General features: G+C 35.9%; 2 protein-coding genes across 2 annotated transcripts; both read right to left on the bottom strand.

Annotated features, from left to right (window-relative positions):
* Positions 1-3,260: 3,260 nt before the first annotated feature.
* On the bottom strand, positions 3,261-4,676 carry LOC137721539 (LOB domain-containing protein 1). Its single transcript, XM_068460631.2, has 2 exons — positions 4,260-4,676; positions 3,261-3,867 (listed from the first exon to the last, which is right to left on the bottom strand). The coding sequence occupies exons 1-2, from the start codon at positions 4,620-4,622 to the stop codon at positions 3,538-3,540; spliced, it is 693 nt and encodes a 230-aa protein (XP_068316732.2). The 5' UTR covers positions 4,623-4,676; the 3' UTR covers positions 3,261-3,537.
* Positions 4,677-8,488: 3,812 nt separating this feature from the next.
* Positions 8,489-9,895, bottom strand: LOC137719382 (LOB domain-containing protein 1-like). Its single transcript, XM_068458425.2, has 2 exons — positions 9,489-9,895; positions 8,489-9,120 (listed from the first exon to the last, which is right to left on the bottom strand). Exons 1-2 carry the CDS (start codon positions 9,855-9,857, stop codon positions 8,791-8,793), a joined length of 699 nt encoding a protein of 232 aa, XP_068314526.1. The 5' UTR covers positions 9,858-9,895; the 3' UTR covers positions 8,489-8,790.
* Positions 9,896-19,155: the final 9,260 nt, after the last annotated feature.

Genomic DNA, 19,155 nt, shown 5'->3' with positions numbered 1-19,155 from the left:
TGGGCCTGGTGGCTTAGTTATGGTTGTGGTTGGTTGGTTGGTGATTAATTGGGCTTCTGGGCCCAAATTATTTTACCACATGTTTGACCAAAAAAGTAGATGGGACCTACCAGGACCCATAAACATGATTGACCCTCTAGATTTTTTTTATATTAAGGTTCTCTAGATTGTGGTTGTAAACAAATTGGTTAGAGCATATGTGCTTTCGATATTAATCTAGTTCAAATCCTTTTTCTGTAGTCTAGAGGTAGAATATCCCTTGTTTGAAAAAAGAAGAAGGTAAGCTTGAGTTTTTACATGTAAGTTATTTATTTTTATCTGTAAATCGTACAGAAATACAAAAACAACTTATTAATCATAGAAATCACTATTACTAAGATCTAATGTTATTCCTCCAAAGTTGTATTTGACAGGAAGAGAAGAAAATAAAAACAGCTAAGAGAAAACCTAGACGATTGATGGCATGTAGAATATAATTCCTTGTATTGACGTGTGTGAAATTTTCTAAATTATATAGGATTATATTAATCCCTATTAATACATGGGACAATCACAGAGAAGACTCTGGGTCAATTAAATCTTCTTTGACAAGTTTTTAGGTTAGATTCTCTCTTGTATGCATAGTCATTGTGCTGCTCCCAAATTCTTCCACCACCAAGTTTTTTTCTATTAAATTGGCGACTCTAAGTCATAATATTGATCTTGATCTTTGGCGACTCGAGGCACAAGGCAAGCCAATAGTCGGTCATCAAATTGGGGTGCCCGTCATCCAACGACTACTTCAACACATCCCACCCCACCGAGTCCCTTGTTCCTTCAACGTAAAGTTCTTAATTAGCAGTGTGTTCTGGCAAGTAAACATTGGCCGTACGTAGTGTCTCAATCTTTCAGTCTTATCAGTCACGACAAAGGGAAGTGAGAAAGAAGGTAAGACGGAAGTTACCATGATTCATGAAGGTTGGACTGAAAACAAGACTTTGTATATTATAAAAAGCGTTATTTGGAACGATTGGATGTAAAGCGTATGAAAATGGTTTTTTGAGTCTGACCTTAAGGCCCTGGGCTCAAACTACAAAGTATCAACGAAAGGGACCCTTAAAATAAAAATGCATCAAATTGTGAACATATGAAGATGATTGTACAGTTGTACTTGACTCATAAAATGTATATTTTGAGCGCTTAAATCTAATTTCCACGTTAAAAAAATATGTACAAGAGAAATGCATGATAACAGATTTTGAGTAATTAAGGAACGAATACTGTAAGAGTCAAAATGTTAATTACGTGAGTCTAATCCAATTGAGCTTAGTTAACTTACTGTAAATTAGGGTTTCTTGTAATTATATAACCTAGCTTGTATAGCCTACTATGTAAATTTACACATATGCTTCCTCATGAAGAAGAGAAACACAATACAAAAAGGATAGTGTTATTCACACACTCATTTTTACCTCTCATACACCCTTGCTAATTTTTGGCCACTAATCTTCTTCAATTCGTTCAATCCGACTAGAAAATTGAGAACGGTTTGTGAGAAATAAAAATGGATGTGTGGATAACGCTACTCTTCAGAAATTCCCACAATCTATAGCACGGAACAGTAACATTGATCCTCTTAATTGCTAGAGGCCTTGAAGTTTCATAAGTGATCGTTGACCCTAAGATGAACTCAACCCGAAAGAAAAATATGTGCTAGTAGCGTTTGAACTGTGGACCAAAATAAAATTCTTGAACGACGTTGGGACAGCCGGGAATTAAGGTGCTAGACTTTGAATAATGGAGGGTTGGTCTTCCTTAATTCCTAGCTTATAACTATCCTTCCTAGTCTCTTCTCTCTCGTCATCAAATTAATGGTGGTTAAGTTAAGTTAACGACCACCACAAGACCGACTATGTATATTTTATATTCCTAAACTGGTCATCTGGTTCACGTTTCTAGCTAGTGGCTGTCGACAACATTGGAGTGCAATGCGGTACATTGACACAGGAAACCTAGCATAACTTTAGTTCAACTAGGACCAATCATGAGAGAGATCATATTTTTCTACGAAATATTATCCGAAAGTCTGAGAAATTCTTGTGTACGGTTGTCTCAGTTCTCACAAGATGCGGGTTGAGAATGTGGATGTGTGTTCTTTACCTAATCTAATGCTAACTTCTTGCGAAAGAAACGATGCTTGCGTCAGTGCTGATTCTATACAAGAGGTTTTTTTTTCCCCAATAACAGTTGTAAGTCTCTTGAAATAGTAAGAGCCAGTTATGTACAATGGAATATTACATCATCACGTTCGTGGATATGTAAAATGGAAATGTAATAGTACATCATTCATTCGGGAGAAATGCTAAGGATATTCTCTCAAACTGAGATTTTTTATGGATTCTCTATCACCTTACAGTTTGACGTTAATTCCCGTACTAACATTTTATAACATTGCATCAAAAACATGATAGAGAGTCCATGAACAGTCCTACTCTTGATAGAATATCCTTAGCATTTCTCTTCATCATTCAATATATAGAAGAAATTCAGAGACGGTTTGCTCTTTATTGCTTGACTTTCAGCAAACCACACCAAGGCTTTTTGGGTCTGCTCGTGTGCATTGAAATGGAGGCATGTTCATATATCTAAGCGGCTGCTTCTTCTTCTTTGTTGGGCCTCTGGTCCTCATATACCACTATCCCAAAATACAATGGTGGCCATATTCTTTTCTCCTTGCATTCAGAGACTGGGATATATGTTGATGCATAAAAATGGATCAACGAAGATTAATAGATGAGAGGTAAATCGAATATGCATAAGCAACTGGTGGACTGAACCACTCATAAAAACACAAGATGTATGTGGTTCACCTTAAAGGACTACGTTCACACGGTTAGAGTATGATTTGGTTATGTTAATCAGTGTATGCTACTGAATTCAGAAATATTCAACCAAGTTTTATTTTGGTCACGTGAAAGTTGGTCATGGAATGGTTAACCACAGTTGGCACTATGTTTCGGGTTTAAATTATTCCTCATTTCTGTAGAGCAGCTTATTCATCAATTCAGTAATATTATCGCTTGTAATGAAAAATAAATAAAAATCATTATGGCATTGTGAGTCTGTGACGTCATGACATCTGAATAGCTGAAACATAGAAGCTGGGGATCAAGGGAAAGTTTGACAATGAAACAAAGAAGACTATTATATCACCACATGTATATATATATATATATATATATATATATATATAAAATTAGGTTACCAAAACATTGCTATGAATTTGATACAAGAATTATTTAGTACAGACTAAGAATAAAAGACATCCCGGTCTCCAAAACCCCCTTCCCTTATCTTCCCAATATTACAACTAGAGAAATTTAAAGTTTTACAATAATATTATTTAAAGGGACAATACTATGGAGACCATCTATTTAAACCATAACTCTTACAAATAATTTCTGTAAGCCTTAATTAACCAAGAGATGGTCACTTTATTGGACAATTTTTCCCAAGTATCTTTTTCCAATGTGAAATGATCAAGATCCAAATTACTGTTCATGTCCAGAGAGGCTCCCAAGTCGTGCCCAAATTGTTTTCATCCGGAAAACAGCTTGTGTCATTGCAATTAGACTGTTGCTGCTGCAAAATGGCTTGTTCTTTAGACCGTGTCATGTCCATGCAAATTAGGGCAATCAGATTGCCTTGCTCGCATTGCATGTTCACTAGCTCTGCCTGTGCCTTGGCCAGTTGGGCTTGGAGCTCACCGACTTGTTTCTGGAGCTGACAAATTGCTCCGGCGCAGCCATAAACCGGGTCGCGAATTCTGGCATTGGCTTCGTAAACCATGCTGCTCACTGCATCTGCTCTGTGAGACTCTGGAATTTCCTGCAAATTTTTCATACATGCAGCTTTTAAATGAGGGTCAACTCAAGGGTATGTTTTAATTGAAGTCTACTATATTCTCGGACTATGAATCTGAATCATTGATAATATTAACTTTTACATGAACGCGTGGTTTAGAAGAAAACTTTGACTCTTAAGCAAAACCCAATTCCAAAAATAAATATTCTTACAACAACGTATGCTTTCACATTCATTGAAGAGTTTAATAAAACCAGCAAATTCTACTTCAACAAATGAAAGTTGAAAAAGTGTTCCTCATGACTTTTTTGATATTTCTGACCAAATCCCATGATTAATATATGTATTAGGCAGTTAGTGCAGTAAACAGACGATAATGAAACGTATTATTATTAACCACCTACTGAACTAATTACCTGCAAGAGCTTGATGATGTTGCTAGCTCCAAAGACTCTGTGGGCAATAGTGAACTTAAGGGGCTCAGTAGGAGGGAAGTATGGCGCTAAAACGCACTTCTCCACACACCGGCGGCGAAGAATCTTGCAGGCGGCGCATGGGCTGAGAACCACAGGTGGTGGTGGCGGCGGTGAAGGATAGGTCGGAAATGGATTAGTAGCAATATTACTATTAGCAGCATGAGGAGAAGAATAATTAGATAAGTGATGAGAGTTAGGGGATGGAAATGGTGCAGTACTGGGAGAAGAAATGGAGGAAGACAGAGAGTGGGAGAATGGAGGTGGACTTGTAGGAGTGGTAGTAGTTTTGGCAATGAATTCCATCTCTGTTGTTTTTAAGTGTGCCTTTGCTTTAGTTATGAGGTGCTTTGAGTTATGGAGTAATGGCTGTGTGCACATATAAATAGAGAGCCTTAGAGAGGAGCTAGAGCACCAAGCAGTCTGGAAAATAATACAAAGAGGGAGGGGGTGGGGTGTAATGTCGACGGTGGGAGATATTTTTCAATGTGATCGTTACACGGGATGGTACATCACGTGTCACTATACAAATGGTGAGATATGTGTTAAAAAGTTAATAACTTAAAAAATTAAATTTCTCACTATTTACATAAAAGCACATGGTGTACCATCCTTGTTCCCGTCACGATGAAAAATTTCTCCAAAGGTGGAGAGCATTTGCGACATTAAGGTAGTGAGATGACGTCATCAGTTTGAAGTCGCATTATTTTTTGGTTCAAGAGAGCAATAAGATTATGTAAATTAATTAATCTCTATTTTGTTTTCTGTCTTTTTCATCCTCTATCTTTTGATAGACAAAAAAGAGAGCAATAAGATTATGTAAATTAATTAATCTCTATTTTGTTTTCTGTCTTTTTCATCCTCTATCTTTTGATAGACAAAAAAGATATTTTAGTACATATAATAATCATATTATTTGCATATATGGATCCTACATTAATTCATTATTACAAGTAATAATATATCTTTGTATATGAGACATGGTAAATAATTTTTCAAAGGATGTTTCAGTGTTTGAAATATTGATATACACCTGTTTTGAAAGATATCTCGTACTAATTAAGTACATTAAACTTTTGAGATGTAAAAATGAATGAAATTTCTCATATTGACAGATTGCAACAAAATTTAGCCAAAGTAGCACCCCAACAAAACCTAAAATTCATGTAAGATTGATATTTTCTTCTGAAGAGATTAACGCTAATAGTTCAAGAGAGGCGACCTTTGGGTGCAATCAAATTTGTAAATAAACTCTATATCAAGTAGAAGAAAGCCTTTTTCATCAGAATCTAGCGTACTTGCGTATTTTTTGGACTGAGGTCATGATTATCGTTCGTGCATGGGGACATGGAAATACCTAATTAGGAAAAAACCTGTGCATCCACACCGCCGGAGCACTGTAACTGACATCAGATGGAGCACAAGGTAGTGAAGACAACCCAGCTACATACTTGGGAACTTGCCAACGTACGTATTCAGGCATGCGGTTTAAACAGCAGGCATGACTAAAAATGGCACGAAAAATAAACCCACCTGCTACTTCAAGGACATGCATGATGCATCAATATTCAAAACTAACCTATAAAATAGGTCCAGCAAACCCTAGATTCCTAGGACCTCTCTGGTTGATGTATCGGTGGGACCTAGCTAGCTGGTATATACACATCAAATAACGAAATGGCGGTATATTATACATCCTTGAATTAGCTAAAAATACGACGGCTAGCTATATAGGCAAGATTTTGAAACATGTTAAGCGGTAGTAGCGCAACAAGCTAGAGCTAGTAGCTAGACGGTTAGGCAGGGTCTGAGTGGGGGTCTAGATGGATAATGCGAATTTAAGTAAATTTATTATATAGCATATAAATAAGTTTTTGCTTATATTTAAATATAAATAATTTCATCGGGATACATAAACTGCAAAACAAAATGACATATAGATTATAATGTATGAATATAAAGAAAACATGGGGAAGAAGGATGTAATATTTGTTCATTTAAGTATTCAAGTCTCTTATAATTTATTAAAAAAAATAAAATGCAAATGAAAGTTATCTATTTTCTATCTAAATGAGAGTTGCATCCTAGGTGGGTCTGGGAAGGCAAGGTGGGTGTCTTGGCGGTCTAGGCGAGTGTGCCCTTTCTTAATTTTCAAATGTCTAGGAATTAATAAGAAGAATGACTAACTGCCTGACACTTAGACGACGTTAGACGAGAATTTTTAAAACAGCGTATATAGAAAGTATATGCAAAAAAAGTACTAGATATTGATTACTTATGGGACGTCCTATTTTTGTCACTGTTTCTATGCTGAGAGTATTCATTTACCTTGTATTGTATTGTGATTCGCTAGCACAGTAATTAAGTGCGTCTGTAAAGGCTTAAAACATAGTAGCCTATATCTGTTTACATATGCATTCATATATATGATGACTCACTTCTAGGATTTTAGGTAATCAAGATCCTTAAATACTGTTACACGGGTTCTTACACTAATTAAATACACAGGTAAGTTTCCTGATGCGGCATATGGAATTGACAGAGGGTTGACTCCAATAGCTAGGGATTTGATTGGGTCAGCTAGTTCGAGAAGGTATTGGGGGATAAGCAAGTAGGCTTGTGGGAAAAGAGAAATTTTTAGTTGTAATGGGAACATAAATGGTACACCATGTGTTTTAATAGGAGTGGTGAGAAATTTTATTTTTTAAGTTAATAACTTTGTAACACACATATCTCATAATTTATATAGTGACACGTGATGTATCATCTCGTATACTACCAGTCACATTAAAAAATCTATCGTGGAAAAGAAAACGAGACATGGAAAGAAGTTAAAAAGCTATTGCTAATTGGTCAATCGACTTCCAAAAAGTCCCAAAGAATGTGACATTTTAAAAGAGACATTATCATTTGAGTTCATTTGTTAGTATTTCTACGATTCAAGTGCCATTTTCTTTCCCTTCACTTGGAAAAAAAATAAAAAACTAAGTCTTGTAATGGGGCCGTGGTGGAAGTAGTTGGACACCAATGTAGAATTTCTTAACGTACTCATTGCAATCCACCTTATTAAGTTTTACTCTCTACCTATTATTTCCCTTAATTTGACTTTGCCTAACCAAAGTCTTTTCCCGTTTAAAGGTCCACATCACTCTCTTCTTTTATATATGGTCAATGCATGTTACAAGTAAATTCACTAATATTAATATATATCAGATTCTTTCATTTCAATTAGTTAATTATATAACTAATTTCTATGCAAGATATCAATGAAAATTAACCAATGAAGTATATGGTGTACTCAGAGAGGTTACCCATATTAGGCATTTTAGGTTCTATTTATATTCCTAAATTGGTGATCAAGTTCACATTAGTAGCTAGTGACTGTCGACAACATTGGAGTATAATGTGGAACATTGACACAGGAAACCTAGCTTAACTATAGTTCAACTAGGACGAATCATGAGAAATATCATATTTTTGTATGAAACATTTATTTTCAAAGCTCCGAGAAATTCTTGTATAGCGCTGTCTGAGTTCTCTCATAAGAGTCTTTCCCCAATAACAGTTGTAAGCCTCTTGGAATTAGTAAGCGTCAGTTATGAATTTGTCATCATTACGTTCGTGGATATGTAAAATCGGCAATGTAATATTTTATCATTCATTCAATATATAAAAGAAATTGAGAGACGGTTTGCTCTGTATTCCTTGATTTTCAGCAAACTTCACCATCAAGGCCTTTTTGGTCTGCTTGTGTGCATTGAAATGGAGGCATGCACGTATCTAAGCGGCTGCTTTTCCTTCTTTGTTGGGCCTCTGGTCCTCATATACTACTACCCCAAATTACAATGGTGGCCATTTTCTTCTCCTTGCATTAACAAGCTGGGATATATGTTGATGCATAAAAATGGATCAACGAAGATTTATAGACGAGAGGGGTAAATCACCTAACACGTATATATGTGGTTTACCTTAAAGGACTACATTCACACGGTTATTAGAATACTTTTTCATAATGTTAATCAATGAAGTTTCATGTAATTAAATTGATAATATTATTGAATTGAGGAGTAAGCTAGTCTAAAGAAATGAGGAATAATTTAAACCACAATGTCTGATGTTGTGACATCTGAATAGCTGAAACTTAGAAGCTGAAAATCAAGAGAAAGTTTGAAAATGAAATAAGGAAGACTATCACATCATCACATATATGTATATAATTAGGTTGCTTTGATTTTCATACAAGAATTAATCAGCACAGACTAAGAATAATAAGAAATCCCTCCTGTTTCCTGCATACCCATCCCCGGCGAGAAATATAAAGTTTACCAGTAACATTATTATTTTAGAAGCGCCATAACGTTTATATATAATTTCTATATACCTTAATTAACTAATTAAGAGATGGTCACTTTTTTGGACAATTTTTCAAAGTATCTTTTTTCCAATGTGAAATGATCAAGGTCCAAATTACTGTTTATGTCCAGAGAGGCTCCCAAGCCGTGCCCAAATTGTTTTCATCCAGAAAACAGCTTGTGTCAATGTTATTAGACTGTTGCTGCTGCAAAATGGCTTGTTCTTTAGACTTTGTCATGTCCATGCAAATTAGGGCAATCAAATTTCCTTGCTGGCATTGCATGTTCACTAGCTCTGCCTGTGTCTTGGCCAGTTGGGCTTGGAGCTCACCGACTTGTTTCTGGAGCTGGAAAATTGCTCCGGCGCAGCCATAAACCGGGTCGTGAATTCTAGCATTGGCTTCGTAAACCATGCTGCTCACTGCATCTGCTCTGTGAGACTCTGGAATTTCCTGCAAATTTTTCGTACATACAACTTTTAAATAAGGGCATGCTTTAAGCAAGTCTGCTATATTGATGGATTGTGAATCTGAATCATTGATAGTGTTAATTTTTGCACGAAGGTGTGGTTTAGAAGGAAACTTTGACTCTTTTAAACAAAACCCAATTTCAAAATATTAATCTTACAACGCGGGCGTATACTTTGACAATCATTGAAGAATTTAATAAAGCCAACAAATTCTACTTTAATAAATGAAAGTGGAAAAAGTGTTCCTCATGACTTTTTTGATATTTTTTACAAAATCCCATGATTAATATATGTATTACTTACTTAGTGCAGTAAACAGAAGATAATGAAATATAAATATAAACTAATTACCTGCAAGAGCTTGATGATGTTGCTAGCTCCAAAGACTTTGTGGGCAATAGTGAACTTGAGGGGCTCAGTAGGAGGGAAGTATGGAGCTAAAACGCACTTCTCTGCACACCGGCGGCGAAGAATCTTGCACGCGGCGCATGGGCTGAGAATCACAGGTGGCGGTGGCGGTGAAGGAGAGGTCGGAAATGGATTTGTAGCAATATTACTATTAGAAGCATGAGGAGAAGGATAATTAGATAAGTGCTGAGAGTTAGGAGAGGGAAATGATGAAGTACTGGGAGAAGAAGTAGAGGATGGAGAGTAGGAGAATGGAGGTGGAAGTGATGCAGTACTTGTAGTAGTGGTAGTAGTTTTGGCATTGAACTCCATATTTGTTGTTTTGAGTGAGCTTTTGCTTTAGTTATGAGGTGCTTTGGGTTGGAGTAAAAAAGGCAATGGCTGTGTGCACATATATATAGAAAGACTCAGAGAGGGAGTGTAGGAGTTTGAGATCTTCTTATCTCACATTGAGCAATAGTATTTTTTTACTAGCCTTTATATAGGCTTATTCTTTCTTCTTAGTAATTAGAACTTGAACCATTTGGAAATTAATTGAAAGCTTGGACTTTATAGTTGTATGGATTAGGGTTGAATATAATATAGCCTAAACACAATTAATATTAATTAATCAAAATAAGGGGCTTGGAATTTAAAATTAATCAGACAAGAGGGTTGACCCCAATTAGCTAGCGATTCGATTGGGTCAGCTAGTTCGATAAAGAATGGGGTGGGAAGCAAGTAGGCTTGTGGGAACAAGAAAAGGAGACATGGAAATTAAGAAGTTAAAAAAGCTATAGCTAATTGGCCGATCGATTGGAAAAAAACTTAAGTCTTGTAACGTGGCCGTCGTGGAAATAGTTGGACATCATTGCAGAATTTCTTGACTCATTGCGTACTTTATACCTATATATTCCACTTGAATATGTTTTTGTCCCTACCTATTTTTTTTCTCTCAATTTGGCTCTGCCTAACCAAAGTCTTTTCCCGTTTAAAGGTTCACATCACTTTCTTCTTTTATATATAGTCAATGCATGTTACAAGTAAATATACCAATAATAATATATGTTATCATATTCTTCCATTTCTATGCAAGATATCAATGAAAATTGACGAATGAAGTAGAGCTCGTTTGGAAGCATTTTTAAAATGCTTGAAGCAATTTTGTTGAAATTGTTTTCAGGTTCCAAAAGCACTTTAAGTGTTTTTTGAAATAAGCACCATATATGTGATTCTTACATGAAGTAGTTAAAGTGTTTTTTTTCAATATTCACTTGAATTTTTACTAAGGATTAGTTTAAAAAATATTTTCACCAAAAGCGCTTGCAGTCATTTTAAAAGCACTTCCAAACGACCCCATATATGGTGATGTTCCGAAGGGTTATCCATATTAGGCAATTTAGGCTCTATAAGTTTGCTCTTTATTTGGAATTTTGGATGTCTTTTGCAGTTGATTTAAAAAATAAATAAAATAAAATAAAAAACCTTTTTTTTTTTTTTTCTTTCTTTTTGCCCTTTTCAAGTTGTGTTGTTTGTGAGCATTGCGATGGTTTTCGAATCAATAATAGTTTATCGCTTATTTTTGAAAAGAGAAAGGAACACAATTAGGATAGATTTGTAACTTATTACCATTTTAAATGGGACCATTGGTACCGTTATAAAAACAAATTAACATGTTGTTGGACATGCTTCATGCATGTATCAGAAAGACATGCATACATGTAATTGATTAGTTAGATGATGTAAGTCTTCTTCCATTCAGATGCTTATTAATCTTAGACTTTTTATTCAAAATGGTCCCTGAGATTTAATAATTCCTCATTTTGATCTTTGAGATTTGAAATCGATAGAATTAGTCCCTGAGTTTGTTCACCATCAATCATTTTGGTCATTCCGTGGAAAAATCTCTATTGAATAAGGATAAAATGACAAAAATACCCCCAATTTTTGTCAAATTATTTTGGCCTATTTTTTAATAAATTGAGGGTAGTTTTGTCATTTTAATTTTTATTTAACATAACTATTCACGGAATGACCAAAAGATTGATGGTGGACAATCTCAGATACCACTTATATTGATTTCAAATATCAGGGACCAAAGTGATGACTTATGCAAATCTTAGGGACCATTTTGGCTAAAAAGCCTTAATCTTATAGGAGTGGTTCTGGAAAGCTCCGTCTAGCGCCTCCTAGGTCTTGTTTAGGTGCTAGGCGGTTGGCCCCCATTTAATCTCTACGTGTTTGAAAATTAAGAAATGGCGTTTAAACCTGCTTATGCGCCCGCTTAGCCCGCCTAGGTCGCGACTCTCACTTAAACAAAAAATAGATAACTTTAATTTTGCATTTTATTTTTTCAATAAATTGCAAAAGACTTGTTAAATACTAGGATGTACACTCTTTGTTCCCCATATTTTCAATATGTTAATCTTTATAATTTATATATCATTTTATTTTATAATTCATGTATCCTAATACAATTATCAAGTTTTATTTTAAGTATAAGTAGACATTTATTTGTATGTTATATAACAAATTTAATTAAAATACTTAGATCCCTACCTAGACGCCTAAATGTTATACCCCTGCCTACCGCCTGATTAATACCTAACGTCTTTTGCGTGTGGTCTTTAACTGAAGAAACTAAAATTCTTGTTGTTTAATCACCATTAATTAAACCCGGCACAGAATTGAGATTCCATTATAAATAAACTAATGGTATTTGAACAAGTGATCTCTAGAATCCTAGATAAATATACACCCACTGTCTATTATTTCTTAGATCAAGAGTCAAATTCCTTTTGACTTAAAAATAAGTTTTTAATAATTAAAGAAGCTACTAAACAAGCAACAAAAAACTGTAGATGCACTGGTTAATACTATAGATGGTGATTGTTTCAGTGGAATTTTTTTTTTCAACTCACAGTATTTGGAGTTAAAGTTTATTCTTTTTTAGTTTATATAATAATATGGTGATTGTTTCAATGGATTTTTTTTTTCAACTCACAACATTTCGAGTTAAAGTTTATTCTTTTTTAGTTTATATAATAATAATAATAATAATAATGCTTGTAATTAAAAAAAAATATTTAACAAAACACTAAGTAAAATAGGGTGTGAAACAAACATGGCCAAATTCTAGATTGTGGTTCGATGAATTATCAAACCACAATATGATATATATACATGTACACACTTACAAGTGCAACAACACTACAAAAATATATTGCGTGTTGTTGCAGTCCTATTAGATTAGAAATGTGATTATGTAAATTCTAGTGTATATAGGGATATCTTAGAATATTCTTTCGGGTTAAATGTTATCCTATTAGAGTTGGTAATCCTATTAGGGTAAAGATTTAACCTTCCATATTACTATAAATAAAGGCACAATGGGGTGGAAAAGAAGACACCTCACAATTACACATCTCTCTCTTCTCTATGTGCCGCACCCCCTTTCTCTATGGCCTCCATAATTGTTCAATAAACTATGCCTACAACACGTTATCAACACACTCTTAACGCTGCGCTAAAGAGAGTTTGATCTTCAATCAGGAGAATATTACGTTTTAATTATTCTTTTTATGATTAATTTATTATTTTATTGAATTGATCTACATGATATTGATTCAATTTAATTTTTTCATGTTAAACGTGATACAACGCATTGGAGATGCAATTTCGGTTTTCCAAGATGGATCTTTTATAAATTCAAAGGCTTTTGTTGTTTTTTGCCAATCATGTACGCTTAAAACATATACCTTTCGATATATAAACCCCCTACATTTATATTTACCTTCCGATATATATATTGTATATGTTTCATATATTTGTCAATATATATACATATACACATACATACATATATATATATATATACACACACACGTTTTATGCATTACGCAATTTTTGCTATGTGCAATTTCTGAGTCAAAGAATCAAAAGAAATTAGAAACAATTAGGGTTTCTCAAACCTAAGAATTTGAAAAGAAAAAAAATCTGGGAATTTACGCCAAAGCTATGAGCCAAGTTGCTCCTAGTTGGCCTGAAGCCAAGCCGCACACCAAATTGAACCACAAACAGCAGCCTTCTTTTGGGCTTTGCTATGTATGGAACCCAAAGCCCACACGTTGGGCTTCTGTCATCTGACAAGCCAACAGGTGAATGGGCTCGGCCCGCGTTCCCATTGCAAGGCTTCGGCTTGTTGCTCTCATATTGGACCAGGTCTGATTGCCTGAGTCTTTGGTGCTGGGTTTCACGCCCGCATCTTATTCCAGAAGCCAACGCGTCACTGGGCTTCTTGGGCACCAGCCCAAAGCCAGAGAATGATGGGCTTTTATTCTCCCACGTAAGTGGTCCGCTTGTAGTAGCCTATGAGTTGTTGGGCTCTTCTCATCCCTTCGACCCAAAACTGTAGCAAGCTTGCAGCTTGCCCTGTAATGGACTGGTTACTTTGCAATCGTGTCCCTAAGCCTAGTGGCCTACAAATTTTTTTATTTGTTGTAGGGTTGTGTGTTGAACTAGCCAACACGTACTAAGCTGCATTTTTTTCCGACCCAATGCTATATTTTGGCATCCCCTGCTTCTTAACCATACCCAAATATTTTTGGGACGTTTTTGGTTAATGCTAAGAGCAACTCCAACGTGGGAGTCCTCCCCCCATGCTATTCACTATTCAATCCACCTGGTGAACAGTAATTGCCCTTAATGAACAGTAATCGCCTTTTGCATCTCCACTGTTGCACTTCAATAGCCCTGGCAATAGGCAATAAAATATTAGTATTTTATTTATTTATAAAATAATACAAAATAATTTTATTTGTAATTTCGGATAAGATTTTTAATCATTCTCGTTGCGCCACGTGTCATTATTCGAAAAGTTATAAAATAATACAAAATAATTTTATTTGTAATTTCAGATAAGATTTTTAATCGTTCTTGTTGCGCTACTTGTCATAAAATCCGAAAAGAAAATTATTGGTGATAGATTTCCGATAAGATTTTTAATCGTACTCGTTGCGTCACGTGTCATTATCTGAAAATACAATTATTGGTGATGGAAAAAAAAAATTGGATTGAAACTTTGAAAGAAAGATAGGAATGTGGTTGAAAGTAGTTGAGAAAATATGAAATTGTGGTGTAAGGTAGAAGATAATGAGAAGGTATTTATAGAAAAGTAAAATCAATTTTTTTTTTAATTTTTTCATATATTTTTTTTTCTGATTTATAATAATTTTTTACATTTTTTTTTAATTTTTATTCACCTAATTAATCTCTGCCGTTGGATTAAAAAATTTGAATTTCCAACACTCCAGATTGTGCCACGTGGCACAACGGTAACATTTCAGAATTTTAAATTGTTTTTTCTTTTTTTTTTTTTTAAATTTACGTAGCCTAATAACGTGGACCGTTGATCTCAGATCCAACGGTTGAAATTAAATGTGGTTTTTAATTTTTTTTTTTTTTTTACCTTTGAAAATCCAACGGTCCATGAAATATAGCCGTTGAAATCCAACGGACATGGGGAAGCCACGTGGCCTCCCCAACGGTAAGAAATCTGAGTGGGCCGCGAGCCCCATTTCTGAATTTATGTCTCCTGACGCCCGCCCACGCGCTTGATAGAAAAAAATAAAAAAAGCGGCTGACGTCGCCCTGACGTCACACCCACTTCGGGCTCTCGGGTTGGCAACTCGTGCCAAGCCTATCCCTTAGGCTGGGCCTGTCCCTCGGGCTACCACACGCTGGACCATATCAGTCGAGCTCTCTGGCCCTGTTCACGAGCCTGTCCCCAGAGCAAAAGCTCATGTTGGAGCTGCTCTAATAAAGCTATAATTCACTTGTCACTTGGCCCACCGCCAAGTGAAGCTAATAAGACCAGCATGTCATTATTTTGCTTCCAAGATCGAACCCGTATGATCTCAATCTATTGAATTAATTAAAAGTGACCAGCAGTCCATTAATCTGACAAGAAATTCAAAATTATTGATCTGAAAAATCACTTTTGGACATTAATGATTCAATAATTTATTTTTCTTCTTTGAACAATTGACATCCTTTCATAATCCTGAAGTGCTCACACTTGAGTTCCCAAATCAACTCAAATCCACTACACTTAAATCAGCATATTGTTTTATGTGTTCTTGCATGAACCTCTCTTTTATGAACTAACCGTTCATAAACTAAATTGAACTTGTATTTTCAAACTTAGTGCCTTTAAAACCCGAAGTTTTCATAAAACAAATACACCCATGAAAACCCGACGTTTTTCATAAAAACCATGTCTTAGAACTCGAATGTTCTAATTTGATGCTTATGGATGTTTTATTATCCATAACATTATTCACAATCTTGTTACTTCCATTCAGTGGATTGTCAAACCGTCACAAGTTCAATTTTCCTGATTTGGACGTTACTAATAAAAACCATTTTATGTGTGGTAGAAGACGTGAATCTCCACTTGATTATCAAGTAGCTGAGAAACCATTGTAGCCAACAATGGCATGGAAGAGCTGAATAAGCCTCTACCATGATTTTCATTCAAAAACTTATGCTCGAAGCATTACCCACGAAAGTACTTCCCGAACGAGGATTTCATGGCTCTTTGGCTCACTCATATGAACTGTTTAATCATGAAAGGCATTGCCTGAAGCACACCATGATTACATCCATGAATGAGTATAATTATGAGGTTCATAAGTCCAATCGAATTTGACTGGAGAATATTTTTCTTGTCATTCCATGTTTCTGAATCGCTCTTGAAAAAGCAGTGTAGAAAGTGAAAGTTTACCAAATTCTCGAATCTAATTACTATCACAAACGTGATAGAAAGGTATAGACCAATCTTCTGCTGGAGTTTACCAAACAATATAGACCCAGTTGGGTTGGAGTCTATCGAATAGCTCAACCTAGTTCGGTTAATGTAGGGGGCATCGAAGAGCATACTTTGTTTCGGCAGAGGTGCACCAAATGGTATTGCTCTGCTTCGGCAGAGGCTTTCCAAACAAACCCTTCCAGCTTCAGCTAAAGCTTATGAACCCAAGTTTGGGTCTGTCATTCTCACGATCCAACTTTGAGTTTGTTTTTATAACCTATGGTAGAATTAGGGTCTGCCAAGGTGTGGCATCATGCCCGAAGTGTGATCCTTGACACCTTAGACCTAAAACTTCAAGAATAAGGAATAATATTTCCAAACATTAACCTTGCAGAATCTACTTCCGTCTTAATGGAATAGATCATTGATTATGCATCTGTTCGTGCCCTTACCAATGTTGTTAAGGAGTACCATTCTAGTAGTCAATATGTGAAACTAATTTTACTCCACTGAACATCGTTGGAAGAGCAGACTTTTGACATGGATGGCCTTGTTTGCCGAATCCCCTTAGTAAACCATTTACTTTATGAACACTTTTCCATGTTCTTGTTCAAGTTTGGTGTATGTTTTAGTTAAGGATAATCTTATTGATATTGTCCTTGAATATGAGTTAATTGAATCATGTTTCTTGTATACATGTGACCGAATTCAATTAAACATGTGATTAGGTACGAATGTGGGAAAGTTAGTTGCCTGGATGAATGCGATACTACGCACACTAACTTTATACCTAAATCACACATTTAACAACGACTTTAAGTTCATCCAACTTGATTAAGAGCATTGGCATGCTCATCGTTGTATGAATGGTACTAAATTACCATTTAAGAGACCTTATATTCTTCCTGTTTCGGAAGAACGTCCTTGAGTCTTAAGGATATTCGAGAGAACAATGCTCATGAATGAAATCACTGAAGAAAATAGAGTGGAATATCCTTTCACCACCTCCAAAAATGAGCCTAATGCTTTGATTTGGAGCCAGTGGGTTGTCTCCCAGCTGAGAACACGCCACATGTGGCCAACCTAGAACCTGGTGATTGAGTAGTTTACTTGCTTTGGCACGACCATTTGGGACATTTAGGTCAAACAAATATGTTACGACGCATCTCCTTACTCGAAATAAGGATCATGTGCTTACAAGCACACTTTGCCAAGCCCGCTCATTTAGGAAATTTAATTTCTAAATCATCCCTCACAAAGACACGAAATCACCCTCTTTTCACAATGGATTCAAGGGAATATATGTGGACTAATCCAACCAAAATGCAGACCATATAAATATTTATGGTTTTGGTTGATGAATTGACAAACTGGTCACATGTTTGTCCACACACATTGCTGCTAAACCTCATGGCTGATTTTAAGTGTTCACCACCCTACTTATCCCATAAAGTCTGGAAGACTGGATAATGCATGGGAGTTTATATCGATGATTTTCGATAAGTATTGCATGTCTTTTGGGTTTATAATTGAATGTCGAATTCTTATGTTCACCCCAAACATCCTCGCATAATGATCATAAAGTGAAATTTAAATGATCGCCCGGACCTTGGTGAATGTACAAAGTTTTTGGTTTCTTCCTAGGGCTATGCAATCATGTACGCAACCATGTTGGTCCGCCCTGAGGCCCATTGCCACCCAACCATCTTCGACGTTACAGTTTGTTACTGGATACGAACCTAACACTTCGTATTTACGCATTTTGGGTGTGCATTCCATGTGCCAAGTTGCGCTGCTGCAACGTACCAATATGGGTCCTCAAAATAAGGATGTGAATTTTTATCAATTATGATTCTCCTTCACACTAGCTTCCTTAGAGCCTTTGCATGCAATCTCTTTACCGTTTATTTGTGGATTGTCACTTCAATAAGACAGTGTTCCCACCGTTAGAACGTTAATATTCCTATAGAACGTCACAAATTTGCGTGGACGTTGCCCACTATGTCTCATCTTGATCCCATACCGCACAAGTATGATAAGCAAGTGCAATGAATTCTAGCTTTCAGAATGTTGCTCCAGACGTATTCCTCTGATCTAGCTAAAGTGACGAGATCATATACCATACGTTCTTAAAGGACATTGAATAAACATCCCCGAAATGTGTGATGCCCCTGTTGGACGGTTTGGCCGTCCTTGTTGGACGATCTGGTACACCAGTGGATAGCCAATCAATCTGTCTTGGCCTGAAGCATGACATACCACTAAATTCATAGGATTCACTTCCCTAGAAGAGGAAGGTCACGACACAACAATGAATCCATACTCGATCGCTGTCTCAAATCATTTCCATCTCATGAGATTACTCCGGATTACTTTCAAGACTTGAAGTTCTTGGTCCAGTATACTAGTTTGGATGAGTTAATGGAATTAAAATGGGATTATCATCGATGATGTTTTCACTTATATGGTAGCTACCGACTTAAATGAAAGCGACGATATCGAACCGTGTTCCTTGATTAATGACAACATAGAACTGATTGGACAACATAGTTCCAAACCATGGAACACCCTCTTAACTGTTTAAGGCATTCATTTACGGATTGAAGCAATCCGGCGGATGTGGTATACCCGTCTAAGTGATTATTTGATCAGTTAGGTATATGAATAAATGCCCTTGCGTGTTAAACTTTGAAATCTTATTCCGAATTGCTAGAGTTACAATTTATGACAAAAGACATGAATCTCACTAAGACTCTAGAAAAGCTTGAGAAAACTGCCTCGCACCTGAAGATGGAATTTGAGATGAAGGATCTTGGGAAAACT

Source organism: Pyrus communis, chromosome 1, assembly GCF_041283825.1.
Source record: "Pyrus communis isolate YQ-2024b chromosome 1, ASM4128382v1, whole genome shotgun sequence".
In the NCBI taxonomy this organism is placed as follows: Eukaryota; Viridiplantae; Streptophyta; class Magnoliopsida; order Rosales; family Rosaceae; genus Pyrus; species Pyrus communis.
Note: the sequence above shows the minus strand (reverse complement) of the source record. Positions and strands in the feature narration are given on the sequence as shown.